The sequence below is a fragment of the Dicentrarchus labrax genome, unplaced genomic scaffold, assembly GCF_905237075.1.
Source record: "Dicentrarchus labrax unplaced genomic scaffold, dlabrax2021, whole genome shotgun sequence".
In the NCBI taxonomy this organism is placed as follows: domain Eukaryota; kingdom Metazoa; phylum Chordata; class Actinopteri; family Moronidae; genus Dicentrarchus; species Dicentrarchus labrax.
The window spans coordinates 26768693-26789151 of record NW_026136720.1 but is presented as its reverse complement, the minus strand read 5'-3'; the positions used below and the strand labels follow the sequence as shown (position 1 = coordinate 26789151).

Sequence of the window (20459 nt, the reverse complement as noted above, 5' to 3'; positions counted from 1 at the left end):
CCTTTGGGAGATGACGGCTGGTCGATTAGTGAGCGTGCAAGTCACGGTGCGTCTTTGCACCGGCGCTGCCGGGCAGAGCGAGGAAGACACACAAGCACAAACACACGACCCTTTGCCCAACATAGGTGGGATTACTACACAAACTCGTAGTATCAGTAAGGGAGCTAATGGATGTGGTAGAAGTAGCGGGGATGGTGAGAATAGCGCTGCTTTAGTGTTCAATCTTTCTACCGCACCGGCCACAGTGCGTCCATGCGGGGCAGTGGCGCAGCCATCCGATGCGGCAGTGGTGTGCCTGTCCATTTGTTAGGCTATGTGGGGGGGTCTCAATATTGTTCATATTGTCTCAGTACTGTGCCTTGCAATGAGAGGTTCCACACTCTACAAATACTACAAGCTTTTATCTGGATAGATGGGCACATAATGATAATGAAGAAGAGAATAAAAAAAGAAAAGAAAGTGTCCTCCAATGGTGGTGGGTAAAAAAATCATAAAAAACGCCTACTGTTTACATGAGCTTTGTGATGTGGTAATAGTTCTAGTTTACGACTGTTGGCTTACAATTTACTTTTACCTGTTCATTTGATATGTGGACAGCATAACAAATGGATGGAGGGGGGTGAATCTGATGAAGTAAGTTCAACTCTCTTTCAAAATATCAGGTATTTCATGGAAATTATATAATCCAATATGGCCGTTGCCATATGATGTCATAATATGCCAATTAGTTGGGGAAATTTACTCCCTAGATAAACTTTAGGTCATTCTCAATATTTGTCTCATTTACACTTTGTCTCTATCTCAAACCACTTTCAAGCCAGAGCCTCCTGAAATCTAGATGTCAAAATCTAGTATTTTTAAAAATAAAACCTGGCGCCTAAAGGGTTAATTAGTATCACTTGTGTTTATGACTGTTTTATGTCAAAATGACTGCTGTGATGAAGGTATTTTCTGTGGCTCTGATTCTGTGCTTCAACGTTCATACTTTCAAGTCAGAATCAATATATACATCCAAATTCACATGTTTTTGAATAAAATGGCCCATTTTAACCATAAATGTTCCTACTGCTCTGGTGGCAGATTAGGGAAAACACTGTTTATTTATGCGTCAATATCAGATTCCTAACCCATAATTATTTTCCCTGTCTGTGACTTAAGGCACAGTACAAAAGACTTGGGTTGTCTTTCCATGTTGTAGGTTCGAGGGTCATATGGAGTGCCCCCCTGGGATGTCCCACCCTTCATTCTCAGTCAACCACAGCATCCTGGAAGCTGTGAGACCCAGACTCAAAGACTTTCACCAGCTGCTTTTGGAACCCCCAAAGGTAAAAGCCACTGATGGTCCAGTCACAGAATCAGTGCCTGACAAGGGTCACAACATACTATAATGCTATAATCACTCATTCATTCTTTCTCCACCAACAGAGGAATGTGATGAAGACGACGTGGGGGGTGCTAGACCCTCCTGTGGGCAACACCAGGCTCAATGTGGTCAGACTGGTAGCCAGCCTGTTGCAGAGCAACACACACAGCATCAACACAGAACTTATTAACCTCAATACACTGGGAGTCATACTAGTGAGTACTATCTGTATTTTGGGCTATTTTCACAGATGTTTTTCACTTTGCTTCCTTTTTTAGCCCAAGCTAGTACAGTAAAATCTAATTTCTCCAATAGAGGCTGACAGGTTAGAATTTAACTAATATTAAGTTACTTTAATGGACAGGAAGAACATACACAAACAGAGTCCCAAGAACCTTCCCATAATAACTGAATTATTCTTTAGCATCCTGTTAAAGCAAGAATCTGAATCATTTAATAATGTCTCTATTTGTTTTTCTTCACAGGATATGTATTTCAAATACATCTGGAACAACTTCCTCCACATTCAGGTGGAGATTTGCACAGCCATGATTCTGGCTATGCCCCCTGCCCCCACTGATACCCAGCCAGACACAGATCAAGAACATGCAAGGGAGAGCATCCTCATCAAACATGTAAGATTGCAATACTAGAGAAAAATTTATATTTACATCAGTTTGCTACATTTAGCAAACTAAAGTTGTCTGTTACATAGGTAAACAATGCCAACTGAACCAAATGTTCCATGTAAACACAATAATGTTGGTAATGCTGCTGAGTTGTATTTGTTTATAGTTGGACAAATGCAGTGATAGACAATAACCCTCATGTGAGTTATGTAAATACTGCAACACATTTCCACAAGTAGTCTGAATAACCTGGCATAATCTGTTTCCATGGCTTTTACTGGCAGTTATTGAAGGTTTATCAATAATATAGTATGCACTACATCGTAGGCACACTTAATTTGTTGTGTTTTAATTTCCTATTTTTCTCCACCAGCTGTTTCAAAAGTGCCAGTTTATACAGAGAATCATGGATGCCTGGAGCTCCAATGAGAAAGAACAGTGAGTATTCTGCTCTGCTGCTAAAGAGACAACAAGTAACTTTGTTTCTTATTGTGTTGCCATTTGCTGTAGAAGAGTAGAAAATAATACAGCAAAACCAAAAGTTCTTTGCACCATACAATAATAATAATAATCTTTACTGCTAGGCTTTAGTGGAAATGACTCATAATTTTAATGATTTATTGCTTTGGCTGTTTGTGTTTGTTTTAGGGTGGAAGGTGGTCGGCGACGAGGCTACATGGGTCACCTCACCAGAATAGCCAACTCTATAGTTCATAACTGTGACAAAGGCCCTAATGGACCACAAATACAACAGCTCATCTCTGGTAAGAGATTGCATCTTTCAGAGGGCTATATTTATCTCTGTATTCAATATTCTTTCAGCTTCAGACTATTGACTCTATACTGTGTTTTGTGTGAAGCTCTCATATTGGTGGCGGTGGTGGTAACTCAGTAGAAATCTTCTGTGGCATCACTTAACTCTGAGTTCCAAAGTAACTCATGACCTGATAGAGGTGTGGAAATGTCTTGCTGCACCGTGTTTCTTGAGAGAAACAGTTTTGTACATTGTACAGTATGTGGGGATAGAGGATGATGTGTGTGACTTGATAATCATGTGTAACACAGAGCTTCCAGCAGAGGACATAGAGAAATGGGAGGCCTTTATTTCTGGGCAGCTGGCTGACACAAACAAGAGAAATACTGTTGACCTGGTGAGTAACCACATGAACATTAACACTGATCTCGAGCTTAAATATTTATTTCACTATACATGTTAGGTGTACAGTGCAGTTATTTAGCTATTTTTTTTTAAAAATTGTGTTTGCTCTGTATTTCAGCACAATTTGATATTTGATCAAACTCATCACAGTCTTAATTAGTAAAATGAAAAAGTCTTAATTACTCATGGACTGCTCTGTACATTTTCAGCAAATATACAATTTAATATTTTTTTGTGTTCTGACATCTTTTTTTTTTTTTTTTTTTCGTTCAACATTATAACTCAGAAACAGAATTGAAGATTGTGATCATATTTCACAGTTGGTTACTGAATTGGTGACACTAATCTTGGGTGCCCACTGTAAAACTGTGGTGATTGTATAGTAGGGTTGCACGATAAATCGGCCCCGACATATATCGGTATATTACTCAGATTATCAAATTACAGCCACTTATGTATTTTGAATTCTTTTGTTTCATCGATCCTGCATCAACGCAACTGGTTTATTATCTCTCAGTCTGAACACAGTGTAGAGTACAGTTGTAGTAGTTTGAGTTTCTTCATGAATTAAGGCCACCCTATGGACCTTTTGTGCTCTCCACCATGACACTGTTTCCAGAAACACAGGCACACTAGTTTGACGTCATTGTTTTGCAGTGTGCAACTGGGAGAGAAAAATGCCAGCATCAACAATATAGATAATAGAATTGATAAGGTTGGAGGCATATGACTCTCAATATGGAACCGGTTCTCGCATTCCTATTGTATAGATCTTCTGTGCTTCTGGATTGAAGATATGTGTGAAGCATCTAAGTTTTAGCATTTTGACTGAGCGTCAGATGTTGTTACATCATGTGATGGAGCTCTCCATCATTCCTCTGTGAAGATAAGTCTATGAAGACAGCATGTTTTCCACTGGGAAATATTTAGTTGTAATCATACATACGAGTCCGGATAGACATAGTTGTAAACTGCTACTTGACTAGTTTGCACAGGCGCACAATGGTGAGGTGGTAGTGCTAGTTTCTCAAAGGCTGACCCTTTTTGCTAAAACAAATTTTCTTTAGGTGAATACACACCACATCCATTCTCCCAGTGACGATGAGGTGGATTTTAAAGACAGTGGCTTTCACCAGGACTCCTCTCTACAACAAGTAAGAACTAAACACACATACACAGACAAATGCATACATGATCACAAAGCAGGCCCATAGCCACACAGTTAGTAGCAGATCTACAAATGTTCATTGTGTTTTAAACAGAAGCTCTTTGGATATACATGGATATCTGTTGGAGGTAAATCCTCTAAGCAGTAAATGTAGACAATATTTATTTTATAGAGCCCCCAAAAATACCTCAATCATGATTACAAACAGATGCCTTGATCTACTATTGGAGCACACCTACCTTTGCCTAACTAACAATAAGTGCAAATGATTTGGAAACTGCAGCTCCAAAGAGCAATACAATAAAAGTCTTTCTGTGTAAATATGAAGTCTGCCAATGACGGATTTATACATGCTTCACGAGTTGATTGATACAAAACTTAAATTCTCTGGGTGATGATGCATTCAACATCTTTTGTCAATGAACAAAATCACCACTGGGAATACAGACGTGCTTTCCCGGAGCCCTTGTCATTGGTTGCTTGTTGTTAACAACCATATGCAACGCATATCCTCAAAAGCTGAACTATATTTCACCTTGTTGAGTTCAAAAGCTACATGTCTCTGTGAACAGGCTTTTAATCTTTACATTTGTTTGTGACTATGGGTCATGCACAGTAACAGTCAGCAACATCTCTCTACTATGGTTGAATTGATTTAATTAACTACTAATGTTACTCAGGAAACTTTTCAGTTCATTGAAAGAATTTAATGAACTTTAGAATTTTTAACTAATGTTAAAGCATTTTGGCATCTGACTGTAAAATGCATGTGCTTTTTTTTTTTTTTTTTTAGCTATTAACCTGTCTAGCCTACATGTTATACAGTTTTTGTTTTTACAAATCAGTATATGCATTTGCTATTTTCTGTACTGCAAGTAATTACCAGCTTTGTGTAGAGCCAAGACTATATCATTATCGTTGGTCCTGGGTTTTGCCAGGCCTTTTCTGATTATCAGATGCAACAAATGACGTCCAATTTTATTGAGCAGTTCGGCTTCAATGACGAAGAGTTTGCTGATCAGGACGATGTTGTGGAGTGAGTACTCATCCTGCATGACTGGATTTGCTGTCTAAATATTACTGTGTAACACTGAAGGGATCGGGCACCAAGGACATTACAAAGCTGGTTTTAAGTGCTTCAATCTCTGCCCCATTACTATGGCATGTCATATTTTGAGTCTTATTCCAAACTTTCATGTTGACATTAAAATCTGAATGCCACTAAATGTTGTAAAGCTTAATTTTTGATAAATCCAAACATTCTAATGATGATGAATAAATTTGTATCAATTGCTGTAATTATTAAATGGTTATTGCAAAAACCTTTTTGCTATAGCCTTAAAACTAATGCCATTTCTTCCAAAAAGCCTTATGTGCTTTTTGATATGGCTGCCATAATGAATACAAAATATGGTTTAAAGAGAAGAAACCATATCCAGCTTTTGTGTTGTTGTGTGCTGTCCCTTTGTACATTCCTTATGGAAAGCTGGTTTTGGGGTTATAATCTTCTGCAAAGGCTGTGGGGCTGGGGGGGAGAGCTTGTAGCTGACCAGTAATTTAAAATGTCTGCTTCACCCCACAAACTCTTTGCTTGTGGTTTAGTAGCGTTATCAGACTGTGCAAAATCCAAGATTTTTTGTGGGCTGGGTGAAATAACCAATACACCAATACAAACGTTCAGAATCCATTAACTCTTGCAAAATTTTATTAAAGAGCAATTCAAAAGAAAAAATAGTTATCTACATACAGTACATCTCCGATAGATTAAGATGCATGAAAACATTTATAAACATGGGAAGTCTGGAGGTCCTATTCTACTAAAAATACTTCCACTCAATACTGATTACTAGTAATAATGACTGGCAACAATAAACAACATAGGTAAAGATCCAAAAACAAACAGCATCTAGGCAGCACATACACAAGCTTTTCTTTAATCCGACAGAGGCAAAAAGTGTGTATGTTAATTGAACACACAGCAGCATTTCCTGCTGTCTGGAATTCTCTGTCTAATCTACATGATACTGTCTGATGCCAGCTTTGGGGGAAAATGAGGATGACAAATTCAATGACAAACTTCTTTGGAAAAATTTAACTGTAAGGTTAAAGTGAGTTATTTACAGAACTGTTGTATTGGTGGACCTGATAATTCTCCCATTCTAGTCAAGACTAAGGTCTGTCTGGTGGTCTTCCCATCTGTGCAGTCAAGATGCCTGGAACGTATCTGACTTAGTCTTTAGAAGGAGAGGACTTTAGTTCCCCAAAACCTGTACAAATCACACACCATCTGCACCCCTACAGAGCTTTAAAAATAATGCATTCTATACAAGTCAGATATTTGCCAGTTATCATGAATGCACACGTTGGAAGATAAAGTGGGATTAGGTGAAGAGTAATTTGGGATACATTTACTGTCTTTACTGAAAATATGTGCTGTGTTGTTTTTTTCCCCCCAAATTCTGATTAGTGGGGAGTAGGAATAGTGTCCTAAGCCCAGTGTTTGGGCTTTGTAGGCTGGTACGAGCTGATGTGATTTTTGGTACATGTGTAGCCTTAAAATGTACTCTTAATGTCGGTCTTGATTGCCTATTGTAGTGCTGTTTATTAGTTAATTGCAGCCTTGCTCACTAGTTTTCCACTGGAAAGACTGAGGCTGCTGTAGCTGTCTTGAATGACTAGTGCCAATCAAAATTGCTTAACTGTTTGCATTAAAAGGAAAACAGAAGTTGTTAACTAGTGTCAGATGACAAATTTAATAAAAGGGTTTCCAGTTCTGACGTATGCCCGGGATTGTTTTAGCCTACCTCAGAGCAAAAACTGGATGCAGAGAGAAACTGCTTGCGCAGACAACAAGTGCTGCCCCTTAACCTATAATGTCAAGTCTCAGGTTTTACCTGTAAGACTTGTTTAACTGCTTTGGTCATCATTTTTGATGTGAGCATCACATTTCCGCACAGTCAAAGGAATAAAACTTGCGTCTCCTCGTCATAATTCAGTTACTAAATCCTACAGCACCACAGAGCCTATAAGGCATGGCTGCTACCAGCTCTGTCAGCCGAAGAGTCGATCACCGATTACCAATAAGGTCTTAACTGTATTTCTGGGACATAATTCATGTAGTCCATATTTATTCTGCAAAAAGAATGTGTTTTTGTTTGAGCTGATATAATATTTCTTATATTACCGCCACTTGCACCCCCTGTCATTCAACCTAATTAGCAGATTGTTGTTTTCTGCAATATTATGGAAGTCAGTGTGCATGAACACGCTAAGAGATACAAAAACTGGAAGCATGGCACATTCTGTGGCTGTAGGCCATGTCAGTTTTACTTTCCAGCAGAACTGTTACATCGGCCCACTGCTGAATAGAGAGTAAAGTGGGCTCAGAGACGGTTCAGAAAGTTATTATATAGTCTAAAATTACACATCATCTTTGGTTAGCAGATTTAAGTTAAGTCAGAACACCTGGGCGTGAAGTCCCTGCACCCAAAACAAACTCAGCATTTTGTAAAGCGGCTCACTGAAGAAAACAAACTATAGGTACTCTGCTGGTTTATTTAATTCTTATCTATTTGAACTAAACTTTGAGTTACTTCCTGTGAAGTGTGTATTTGAAAAACAACGCTCTACCAGTCAGCATCGTATAGTCAAAAGTCATACCGTTGTACTTTCTATACCGTTCCTAACACTGGTGATTCAGATCATTGGTCAAGGATCCCCCCGTTTGAACCCCATCTTTTAAGTCAAAAGATCGTACTTTCCTTGTACACAAAACACACTATAACAGCATGGCAGGATATGAAGTTTTATAAACCAAAAATAAAATGACCAGGATGCACAAGTTTTTCTTTCTCTGACTGTGAAAGTTTTTCCTTTGCATATGATGAGTGTCTGATACTAGTAAACAGGGGGCCTATGTGTGATTCTTTACTTTTCTTTGACCAGTTTAAAACACAAAATATGCACGTAAAGAACGTATGCACTATCTTGTTATCTATGTTATCATCTGGCATGGGGAGAGAATAGGTTTTAGTTTTCCCTGCAGTGTTAAACATGTAGTGTCACAGCTGTGTGCTAGAGCCTGTCTGCCCGTGTGTTGCCATATATGTGGATGTCTAACGACCGTAACTAAACTAAACTCTGTTCTCTTTAACATTGCAGTATTCCCTTTGATAGAATATCAGACATCAATTTTTCACTGAATACAAATGAAAGTGTAAGTACTTTGATTATTAATCTCTAATTCATACATAGTCAATGAAGGAGGGGAAATATTCTCATGAAACAAATGAAAATGTATTATTAAAATGGCATGTATTATATTTCCTGATGTCACTGTTGACATTCATTTAGAAGCCAATACCACAATACTTCCTACAACAAATGTATGGCACTAACTACTATATGAGAATTCATCATGATGAAATAAAACCACAGGCTTGGAGCAAAGCACAAATGTCAAACCCCAAACCTGATTTTATATACATATATCCATATACACTGTATATCAAAACTGTCGTGCTATGATACTGGAGGTATACATCTTAATGTCTGCTTCACGGCTGAGTGGCTTTTGTTCTGCAGGATCCAACCCTAGTTTGTATGTATAGCATGTACTGTAGATGTAAACAGTGTTTTTGTAAGTGTGTGTGGTGCGTGTGTTTTCCCCAGGCAAATATAGCTTTGTTTGAGGCACGCTGTAAGGAGAAAATCCAGCAGTTTGAAGATGCTGGTTCAGATGAGGAGGACATCTGGGATGAAAAAGATGTCACCTTCGCACCAGAGGCACAGAGACGCCCCAGGTCTAGTAAACACACACAGATTTAGAGGTTTTTCATACTGAATAAAGTTCTATTGTGGTTTTTTTTTTTTTTTTTTTTTAATATTGAAGTCATCATCCTTCTCGTCTGAAAAATTTACCAGCCAAAAATGTTTTACTGACCATAAAACTGCATCCTGCATTTGACTAAAAATAATGACGTTTTAAGCCTTTCTGAGCCTTTTGAACAGGATCCCAGGGCTTCTGTGTCCTTCAGACCCCACCTCTCGCAAACACTACAGACCTCCGTGACTTTTCTCTTCCTGTTCTATTTTCGGTGGCCCAACAACACCCACGTCTCTAATAACATGTAACACAGATGTTTCTTATGGGAAAAACCTACAATGTATAGAAACCACCAAATAATAGTAAGCTGCTTTGATTGGATTGACTGACGTCATGATGGCTACGCTTGACAGTGAGGGTCACATAAAGGTGTGCATCAAGTGCCACCCCTAGTGCAGGTAGAAAGCATTGCGTTGCTGTGTGTCAATCGCACCCTCTCAGGCTTGTGGTAACAGCACATCTGCATTATTGACAAATTATCCTTTGCTATTACTGCCCAAGGTCTTCTCTGAAGAGCCACTCTGAAGAGCCAATCTCAAGAGCCATGGCTTCTTTTTTTGTCATTAAAATTTATAATTTCATGGCCAGTGATACTGGAAATAGTACAGCGGTGTGAAGTGACACGGGGCAGCGCATCTATGGGCGTCTGTGTGGGGGTTATATATAGAAAATATTAGGGGCAGCTGTCTTTATGTATGACGTAAACTTGTCCCTTTTTCAAATTGTGATTCCAAATTATTTACCGGTCACCTGGCCTGTGACCCCAGATTATTATTCCAACATCTGGTGCTTGGGTGTTTATTTTTGGCCCTATTGTTTTAATACATCGTTTTGATTTATCAGTTACAGATTTGTCTATAGAAAAAGTTAAACACTTCTCACATTTGTGAAACTTTAACTAGCATCATGACCTAAGCATTTCTTCTTTGCTCATTGCAAATTAAAACCAAACTTAATAAGTTAAATGAGTGATTGACATAGTCATTGTCTAACTTTCTGCTTGATGATCGATCAGCACAAGCTAAAATTGATTCGGGACAGCCACTGTATGAGTGTGGACTCTGTAGCTCCACATTTATTGCGTTTCTCAGTATAAAGAAAGGATGAACTCAGACACAGATTGGAAATAATTGTTGATCTGTATCCATCCCAGGAGCTCAGGCAGCACAGACAGTGAGGAAAGCACGGACTCAGAGGAAGAGGATGTGAAGAGAGATCCGTTTGAAGCTTCCAACCCCAGCACCGATGACAGAATGGAAGTCGACGCAGGTTGGTGTGCTCGAGCACTGCGTATCACACAAAGACAGAACAGTAACAAATGGACCCATTGCCTGTCTGACTTGGTTTAGGATTCAAAATAGAATAAGATTCAGCCAGCTGGGTTAGGGTTAGTGGATGTGGGTTTTGGACTCATCAGTCATGATTAGGTTTATTTAGTGTAGTTAAGGTTTGTAGGTCATGTAGTGCTTGATGGTGAGGGTTATGGAAGGAATAAGGATATGTCTTTCTGTCCACAAGTAGGAATGGCCAGTATTAGAAATCGTTCAGTGTTTTTTTGTGAAAGAGAACTTTCTGACTAATTTTGTGCATTTATTTTTTTAATCATTATTCTTTAGGGCCAGTATGGACGGCCAACTTTGATGACATCCCCATGGACACAGGTACATCCACAGCTCCGACCTCAAGCCCCAACAACCCTGTTGCCTCCTCTCCTTTGTCCTCCTCCTCCTCCTCCTCTTCCACAGAAGTTCTCCCTGAGGCAGGATGGAGTGCCTCTCCTGCTTCAGCCTCCAACTCTGAAACAGGCTGGGCTGATTTCTCCAACTTCACCCCTGTCAGGTAGGACATCCTGACAGACTCTGGCTCACTTTCTTTTTTCTCTTTCCTTGTCTTTGAGTCCGACAGAGTGCTTCATAAAAAGAATTGCTGTCTTTCAGCCCAAAAGACCCTCTGAGGTGCAACTCTCCTGTTGCTATGGAAACCAGCATAGAGACAATGGACCCTCTGGGGGTCAATGCACCCATGCAGCCTGAAGGTTAGATGCATGCGCACACACACACACACACACACACACACACACCCCTCTAACATTTGCACAGTCCAAAATCACATTGAATGAGTGAGTGAATATACATACAAGTGTTGAAACAGCTTAAATGATTGGTGGTCACATCTGACACTTTTGCCGCCTTTCTTAACACCCCCCCCCCCCAGATTGCGATGGCTGGCTGGGCACCAGTGTTGCTTCTCCCTCCACCACCTCACCTAAGGATTGTGGGAGATCTAAAGCAGAGGAGGAAAAGGCCTGTTGTGAGCAGCGCAGTATCACAGAGACAGTCATCAATGGCTCCATGAAAGAAACTGTCAGTCTCACTGTTGACGCCAAGACTGAGACTGCTGTCTTCAAGAGGTTCGCCAAACACACCCACAACTACACTACATAACTCTTAGTGCTAAACGACATTAGTAGCTGAATGCTAAAGGAGAAGCACTGGAATACTCTTACATTCCTGGTGTCTTTGGCAAAGAGGCAACTTGTCAGGATGTGTCTCATTAGTGTTGTCACATCTTTTTTCTTATGAGTGCCCTCATCACTCGCTCACTGTTCCTGTAGGTACTGTTAAATTTAACACCAAATCCAAGACAGGTCCCCGGCCATTCAAACACATCTACAAGTTGGAGTTTTAAATTTAAATTATTGCTGCACATTTGCTGCAAGTATTTATCCAAAGACCCAATTTCCACCAAGATACCAACAGCCCGCTTTGTCGTGCTCCATGTGAATGAACTTTTCACCTGTTTGTTCCTCTCCTGTTACCTGTGCACCGTGAGCTCAGGGCAACAAAATACCACACAGGCATGCAAAACCAGTTTCTACAGTAGGTCAGGATGAGTGCTTGTTTGCTGTGACATAAAAATATGGCCCTTAGATTGGTTCATTTGTCTGACATTTTGTGCTCATTCTTTCACTGTCTAATAACTTTTGGTGGTTACCAGAAACATGAATTCAAGCTGACTGTAGCCTCCACGCTACTACTTGTTAAATCCGTGTACCATTAGTTATTTTTTTCAATATAGAATCCAAAATCGGAAAATTCAAGAATTGGTGAATTTGTTATTCATTTATGAATACAACACAAAAAACAAATAACTGCTTATATTTTGTAATCCATAAATTCATTAATTGAACGAATGATACACGGATTCCCTTACAGCCACCTTTTAGTCTTCAAAAGGAGTGATTGTTTCATACATTTCTCCTAAATTCGCAGGTTTTTAAAGTTGGTTGTCCTTTGTCCTTCTGTCCCCCTGTTGATGCTGCATTATATTGTCTGTCTGAGTAATTAACAACTGTCTGATGAACTGAGCGACACTTACAACCTGAGCTTCCCCTCCTCTCTCTCTTGCTGTGCGTTGTGGGTGTGGTCTTCTTCAGAGTGTTGAAATCTTATCGGTATGTACAGCCAATCAGAGATCAGCTTGCAGCCGTGATGTAGTCTTGTTGTCACGTCAACCACCAACTTTTCTTTCCCAATTTTGATCTTCTTCTTTGGTTTCAGCTCCTTTGTTTGTTTATTTCATTACCTCCATTCTGCATGTGTTTCTACCAAAGGTGTTGTCTAAGTACAGTTTTTTTAGTTTATTAAATTATCTAATGGCTTTAGACCATTATTTGAAATGACACAAATGGCACAATGAAAGGTGTAACTGCCTAATAAATTCTAATATGCAAGCAGTCACCATACCTGATGCGTGTTGGTGTCTTGATAGTACAAGCACAATTGATGTAAATCATGCATTTACACATTAGTCAGCCCTGCCTGAATGGAGGCATGTGGTTCTGACTGAACACACTTGTGATCGCATAATGAAATCAAATGATAATGCTACAATATGCTATGACCTCCAGTTTGCATAGTAGTTAATATAATTGATGACGGATATCTTTCATCATTTAACAGTCCATTCATTACAGTTCTGCGCAGCAGCAGTAGAACAGCTAATGCTTGGCCTCTTCTGTACACTTACATAAAACCACAATCTAATCACACTTATCTCCAAACAGAAAGATGGATACATTATTACTTGTAGATTGCTATAAATATGAATCAAATCACAAAACATTTAATATTGAGTACAAAGAAAATGCTTTGCCATAAATTCAACTTCTGTATTTTGAATGAGACACAAATTTCTCATATTATGACAGGAAAAACAAAGCTTTTATTTAATTGTAAAAATTGCATCATATCAATATTACTTTATTAAAGATTTACTTTACCTTGACCTTTTTGTTAAATAAAGTGCACAAACTGTGATGGAGACACTTTTTCTTCAAACAATTTTGGCTTTTATGTTCTGTTACGACAGAAACTGGCTCTAGCTAAAATTAAAGATCCCCGCCAGACATGTATTAATGTGTCTGATATGTTTTGGGTTTTTTTCCCACAAAAAGATTTTTACACTAAAATCCTTAAAAGGTAATCTCCTCCTCCTACCTCATTAAGAATTCCAGAATCTCTGAAAATGCAAACATTGTTGATTTCTAAAGTTTTTTGCTGCTGGACACAAGATGTCTCTTACTTCACTGTAAAGTCCATTCTCAGTGGATGTGCACTGGTGGCTTCAAGTTTCTACATCACACTGTACAAGTTGCATACTGGACCAGGACTGACTTCCAAACTATTTGTTGTCAGATTTTCAATGAGCACAGAGAAACTTTCCACTTTCAGCTGATGAATGTGAAAACATCCTTCTATTGTCAAACTGACAGACAGCATTCAAACAGCACACTGTAGGGACAAGAAGAAACACTGATTTCTGACGGGAGGGGAGCTTTAATATTTTTTTTCTTGGGGACCAGGGTGTTAAAACTGACCTAATGTCAGAGAAAACATAAAATCTTTGTAACAGAAATGTATAACATTCAAAGTCTTAAGGTCAAAGGAGTAGCAACCAGGCATATTCTAGCATTGAACGTTTTCATAATACAGTAGCAATGACCTTCTACTACCATGAAGTTTCACTTTTCATTTGAAAGAGTTGCTGTGATTGTTTTTGTACATTAAGAGGCATTACAGATTTTTAAAAAGAGAGGAAAAATGACTACTTTTAAGCAAGCATGAAGATACCTGTATGAATGCTATTGCGTTTGAAATGAAAATCTTGCAACAACAATCCCCAGAGATTATTCGGCTTGTGCTAAATAATTGTCACGTAGCACTTCAAATGTTGGATTACATTTGGATGTTTGTGGGTGTTTTGCTTTGATTGAGGCCTCATCAAGATTATTGGTGGTTCTCTGAGACGAAGCAAGACTGACGGCTGACACAATCAATTTTGGTCCAATCAGTGTCTGAATCAGTTTGTAGGCCTGCCTGCTGTTTGCTGGCTCTGTAGCTACAAAGTAAATGGAGTATTGTAGCTAAACAACTAAAACAGTTGACTTTCTCCATTTGCTGTACATTTTGATGCTTTTCCTACATACTGTTTGACAGTTCGCCATTTCAACACCTCCATCCTTTGTTTTACTGTGTGCTCTGTCAGTCAGTTCAGCATGCATCACTGTTCACATCTCACTGTTCTGTGTATTTCTGTGGGGAAAGTGGTTGGTATGATCACCTCATACGGTATTAATGTATATTTATGTGTGTACCTGTGTGTTCCAGTGACGAAGAGAAGAGTTCCTCAGAGAAATACTCAGTAGTGGAGTGTGTGGATTCGGAGAGAACGGGCTACAACAGCTCAGCCGCAGCCTGCTGTCCCAAAACAGGGTCAGACACAGCATACACACACCACTTACCTGAGAAAAAAACATGTGCACACACAGTCTCTGCACCATTCAGCACTACTCATGGAAATGTTCAGTTATGATATTTTTGACCCTGAAATGTGTGGAATTTTATAGCTGTAGTAAAATGCTGTTCCAAAATCAGATATAGTTATGAAGGAACATAGATGTCCATTTAGAGCAAATAGCTCTAGCATCATATCACCATATCATTATACTCTGCCATTAGTATGGAGTTTGAAACACGCCACCGAAATAACTATAGCCTTAAAATAGAATATTTATTTATTTATTTATTTATTATCAATTGATAAGTTTAGTATGTGATTAGAAATTGGTTATTATATTTTTTACTTAAAAATCTAATTAAAATCCAACCATCTGATTGGCTAGATTTTTGCACACATGCCAGCTGGCCAATTATAACTCTTGACACTTAATAGCCTTTTTTTTATGACGTTCAGTATTAAAAAACCCAACTATTAACAAGTTTTATAATATTTATAATGCATTATTTAAATTAATAATAATGAATATATAATATAGATTAATTATAATTGAACACATAAGTCTTTTTATTCCAGGCTCCTCATATAAGCATAGGCTTAGTCCACAAAAACACATGCAGCACCTACAGCCGAGCTGTCGACATGGCAGTATGTACTGTTCTGTTCTGTAATTGGTCCAGGTATTGGGTCTGTAGACGAAGTAGGTTTCTCTTTTCATGAGACAAATATGCGCTCTGAAGGGGTTGATGAGGCAGGGATGCAATGCAAAGCAAGTGTTTCTCTAGCATTTACTCTCAAACTACGGGTCACCTTGCTTTCTCTCTCCCCCATCCACACACGCACACCAGCAACTCTGCTCCGCACACACTGGCTCGCCCCGCCTCTTTCTGTTTCTCTGTCTCTCCAGCAGTTTGTTTTATAAAGTAGCCCCAAAAAAACGTTTTGGATTTTTCACCCAACATTCTGTTGTCACACAATCAGGTGAGCCTCGTATGGAGGACGCTTGTTGTTAATGAGTCTGTGGAAACCAAATGTGAAACCAGCGTGGTACCAAATGCTTCACCTGGTCCATGCTTATATAAATATCCACTGTCTCCGAGTACCAGAGAACGCTTTTCTTTGCTATGCGTTTCTCTGCAAAATGCTTAAATGGGTTACTGGATGTTAAAATACCTGGGTGACCTGTGCAACTAAAGTCTTATGTGGGAGACACTGAGATAATAATATATTTGGTGCATGCTTAATTGAAAATTTGCACAAAGGTTCTAAATAAAAGAGAAAAATAATCAAATATGAGTAAGTACCTTTCTTATTTGTTGAGTATATAATTCAAAATATAATGTGAATTCCATTTGACTATTTTATATAAACTATTTGTAGAATTTACAGAACTTGTGCTATATCGTGGTATATATCGTCATCAGGATATGAAATTTTGGTCATATTGTACGGCGATATCCGACTGTATCTTACATTGTACCATCAGTGGTTTCCATTAGATCATGATCAATAGTCATGTTCATATGGTTCTAGGCTAGTTATTCACAGGATGTCTAAATGTGTTTTTGGGAAATTCAATCATGCTGTTAACGACGACAAAACGAAACAGACATGGAACCCATTTTCCTTCATATTCTTCATACTTGTCCTCGCCAGTATGGACATAAAATAGTTCTTAAATTGCATTTGTAATGGTCTTAGCTGCAGAAATCCTGTATTCAGTGAACTTTCTCTCTCCTCTCCTCTCCTCCCGTGTGTCTTCTAAGCAGTGAGAAATGTCGGTCCACTGTGGAGCTTCCCAATGGTCCTCTAGAGGAGATGTCAGCCGTTGAGGAGGCCAAGTAAGTCTTTGCGAGAGTTGAATCTTGAGGTTAAGACGTGTTTTATTTTTGTCTGTCTTGAAACTGACCCTCATCTCTACTTTTCTTCCCAGACCGGACCAGAGTGCTGCGTCCTCAGAGCCAGCTGTAAACGGGCCGGCGTGAGGGTCTCCTTATGCCAGCCAATGGCCAGCCTGTTCTGCCACGCAGGGCCTACCTCCTGGCCAGCCGGCGGAGGCCACTGCTCAGAGCTGTACCAATCACACGCCCCCCCACCAGGACCAGCAATACACCCATCAGCTCATCACTGACAGACAGACAGACAGACAGGTGTACAGACACAGGATGAACTGAAAAGCAAAATGAGAGACATACTCAAATGGATACAGAATAATTTTTTTCAGCATTTGTTTATATACTATTGTTCTTATGAGGTGATGTGCGACTGATATCTTGCCACTCAAAATTAAATAGTAATGTTGCTATAGTTAAAGAAATGATTGTATGAATAAAATATTTTATAAAAAGAAAAATGTATACAGAAACATAAGATGAATTACCACCGGAATAGCTGATTGGTGACCCAACCAACCACTGAGCTGTTGTTATTGCTGGATCTGTAATCCTGCAGTCTGACACTTAATACAACAGTTGCTATATTTAAAATTCTCTCCCATTGGTCTGTGTGTCTGAGCAAAGCTGCTCCCACGAATTGAAACACATTTTTAAAAACCACACTTTATTTTGCTGCAGGTATTATTTGTAAATGTTTTTCTCTTGTATTCTGCATTAAGTAAGATTTGAGCAGGTTTTTTTTTTTAAATTTTTTTTATTTATTATGAAAGGAAGATGATGGTTATGTTTTGTTACTAAAGAGCCATGCCAACACACTCTCCCCTTCTAGCAGGCTGCATTCATGCTAACTGGGTTCCTACCTCGCAGCTAGAAGGCTAAACAGGAGAGATACAGTATGTCGTTAGCACAGCCTGAACTGAGGGCTGTAATACTATTCTGACCTCTACTAAACTTCAACTGTGATTTTAAGGGTTCTGTATGTAACTTTCAGAAAGCCGTTGTTAGTAGTGATACCATAGGCCGTCAGTGAACTGCAGTGAGCGTCCTGTTGCTCTGGCTGTGTACAAAGACAGTAGAAAGCAACCATTAGCTTTTAACCTTTACATCATTTGTTGTTGACTAAAATCAACACTGTTTGTCATCATACTTATGTTAGTATCATGGAACATGTTAGCTGGGGAAGTCATTTTTCACCAGCTAGCCAGATTAGCCCCGGGAGTCTGGATGACGCAAGTTGACAGTATCTTGCTACCTTAGCTAGCCGTTCGTCTGCGTTAGCAAGCTAGCTACCATTAGCCAGCTAAAAGTACAATATCACAATATATTCCACAAGCTTTACAGTAATGTTACATCTGACTTTGGACTTTGTGTTGGACTCTCTTGTGGGGGACGTTAGCGGACTCCATTTATAAGCTAATGTTAGCTAGTGTTGCACACGGATGACACTGTAGGGAAGGGGAGAGAGAAGGCACCGGGAGCATCTATAAATGTCACTACAAATCCAACCCGCATCCCTACACAGAAACACACAGAAATACGTCCACAGGCAACAGGGAAGTCAGTCCTTTGTTTAAATTTCAAATGTAAAATGCTTCTGAATCTTGCATATGGAACCTTTAAGTAGCTACAGCATTGTGGAGAACTTAAATGGGGAGTGAAAGGACTGTTAAAGACAAACTACATGCAGGAACATGAAATTAAATTGCAAGAAAAACATTTTGCAAATGAGAACTTCAGCCATCCTCGTGGCGCCAGGTGTGATTCAGTCACATTCTGATAAGAATTTCTAGCTGAAGGGAGCTAGTTAAAATGGTCAAGATATTAGCTGCTGAGCTAGTTCCCAACACAGGTTTTTGTTGGACTGCGTTCAGACTGACAGCAGCACTGTGTGAAGAAGCACAGCACATTTCCTTTCGAGGTGTTGTTGGCAGATTGGGGGCAGACACTGGGCTCAGGCGGAGAAGTCCATGTTTACTGTAATGCAAAGTGACACCTGACAGCGCACTGTGTTGACCAATCAAATCAGTGAAAGTTATGGCTTCATGATATGGTAAAAAAATCATTGTTTATTTTGACAAACATTGCGAATAGTAGGAATGGTCAATTTTGCATCTCAATTTTCATTTTCACAGGAAAAGCTATTAAAATCACGATGTGACATTTGTTGGAGTCTGTAGCAAGCACACGTTTTCTTACATCTGGAGAGGATTTGTAGACTAGGACACCTCTGCAGCACTACAGTACTTCATTATAATTCTGTCTGTCACCTTTTCCCTTTGTCAAACATATTGCAGCTTCTGTGATTTCGATAATATTTTGATTAATTGTGCAGCCCTGGTGAAAGTGCACATTCCTGCTAGATTGTTTTCTAAGGTGTGAACAGTGAAAATCTACAGTTCACCTGTTAATCTCAGACGTATAAATCAAACTTGCCGCCTTCTTCCAAGGAGTATCCAAAGCAACACAAACCCTTGTGTTCTGCAGCGGTTTAATCCAAGTGTTTTTAGTGCTATTGTTAGTCTGATTGCACCCTTGTTCTTTGAATCTGCCTTCATGAGGTGTTGGGTGGATTTAAATGTCCAGTGTGTAGACTTTAGTGGTATCCAGCGGTGTAGTTGCAGATTGCAACTCCCTCTATTCACCCTCCCCTTCTAAGTGCGAAGGAGAAACTACAGTGGCCGCTGAACGCATGATAAACGCCCCACCCCTATCTACAGGCAGTGTTTAGTTGGTCCTTTCTGGGCTACTGTAGAAACATGGTGGCCTCCATGAAAGGCGACCCGCTCCCTCTGCAGGAAAATGTCTGGCCCTCGGGCTGCCTGGTGCTTCATTTTCTTTTCTTTACATTATAAAGGAACAACTGTTGCCATGGGCCAATTGTTAGTCTACTTTTAATACCGTCCACACTAAGTTAACTTTGGCACTCAATCTGAGTGCAGCTCTTCTGCAGCCTCCCTTCTTTCCATGGAACCCCTCCCTGTCCCCTCACCAAATGTGACTTTTTTTTTATTTTTCCATCTGGTTGGGGTTTGGTTCCAAAGAAAATGGTTTTGTGACTCAAAGTTTTCTGTACCAGCACTGGAGAGGGATAGTACAACGTAACCCCACTTTTTTGTCAGATCATTAATTAAATTTCATCTTTATTTCTGAAGCTGTTTCTTGAATACTCTCATTATAGGACTTTGAAACTCATTCCAGATGGTTAAAATCAGACACTCATTACATCTGCACACATTTATGGGTCATTTCTTTCAGCCGATGAAATAATTTCACCAGGATCTGAATTTACATTTGATGTGACTTTGCATTAGATGTTAGCAGTGGCTTTAAAGGCTTTCCTGCATTGAAAACCAGTGTAAACGTTAATGCAGAAGGTGGACTATAGAGAAGTTCTGGATTTCAATGCCAGCCATAATTGAAGAGCAGTGACGTCAGCACCGCTGACAGTTCCTACACTCTCAGAAAACCTGGAAAAGGTCAGTCATTTCTTTTTGTATTTCCATTTGAACATAAATAATGGAAGTTCAGCCCAAACAAAACTTGGAGCATAAATTAAACTTA

General features: G+C 39.4%; 1 protein-coding gene across 7 annotated transcripts in view; it reads left to right on the top strand.

Moving 5' to 3' along the window:
• ppp6r3 (protein phosphatase 6, regulatory subunit 3) overlaps positions 1 to 20049 on the top strand; it is a 31546-nt gene extending 11497 nt beyond the window's left edge. For 2 of the 7 annotated variants that reach the window (XM_051383164.1, XM_051383163.1), the window contains 18 exons: positions 1199 to 1325; positions 1426 to 1578; positions 1849 to 1998; positions 2366 to 2430; positions 2641 to 2756; positions 3058 to 3143; positions 4219 to 4305; positions 5258 to 5355; positions 8481 to 8535; positions 8991 to 9121; positions 10358 to 10473; positions 10821 to 11043; positions 11142 to 11239; positions 11419 to 11614; positions 12641 to 12658; positions 14874 to 14978; positions 16770 to 16844; positions 16937 to 20049. In XM_051383164.1, the coding sequence (XP_051239124.1) occupies positions 1199 to 1325; positions 1426 to 1578; positions 1849 to 1998; positions 2366 to 2430; positions 2641 to 2756; positions 3058 to 3143; positions 4219 to 4305; positions 5258 to 5355; positions 8481 to 8535; positions 8991 to 9121; positions 10358 to 10473; positions 10821 to 11043; positions 11142 to 11239; positions 11419 to 11614; positions 12641 to 12658; positions 14874 to 14978; positions 16770 to 16844; positions 16937 to 16988 (1951 nt within the window). In that variant the 3' untranslated portion in view covers positions 16989 to 20049. The remainder of the gene's footprint in view (positions 1 to 1198; positions 1326 to 1425; positions 1579 to 1848; positions 1999 to 2365; positions 2431 to 2640; positions 2757 to 3057; positions 3144 to 4218; positions 4306 to 5257; positions 5356 to 8480; positions 8536 to 8990; positions 9122 to 10357; positions 10474 to 10820; positions 11044 to 11141; positions 11240 to 11418; positions 11615 to 12640; positions 12659 to 14873; positions 14979 to 16769; positions 16845 to 16936) is intronic. The other 5 variants (XM_051383169.1, XM_051383166.1, XM_051383165.1 and 2 more) reach the window with 5 other exon arrangements.
• Positions 20050 to 20459: the final 410 nt, after the last annotated feature.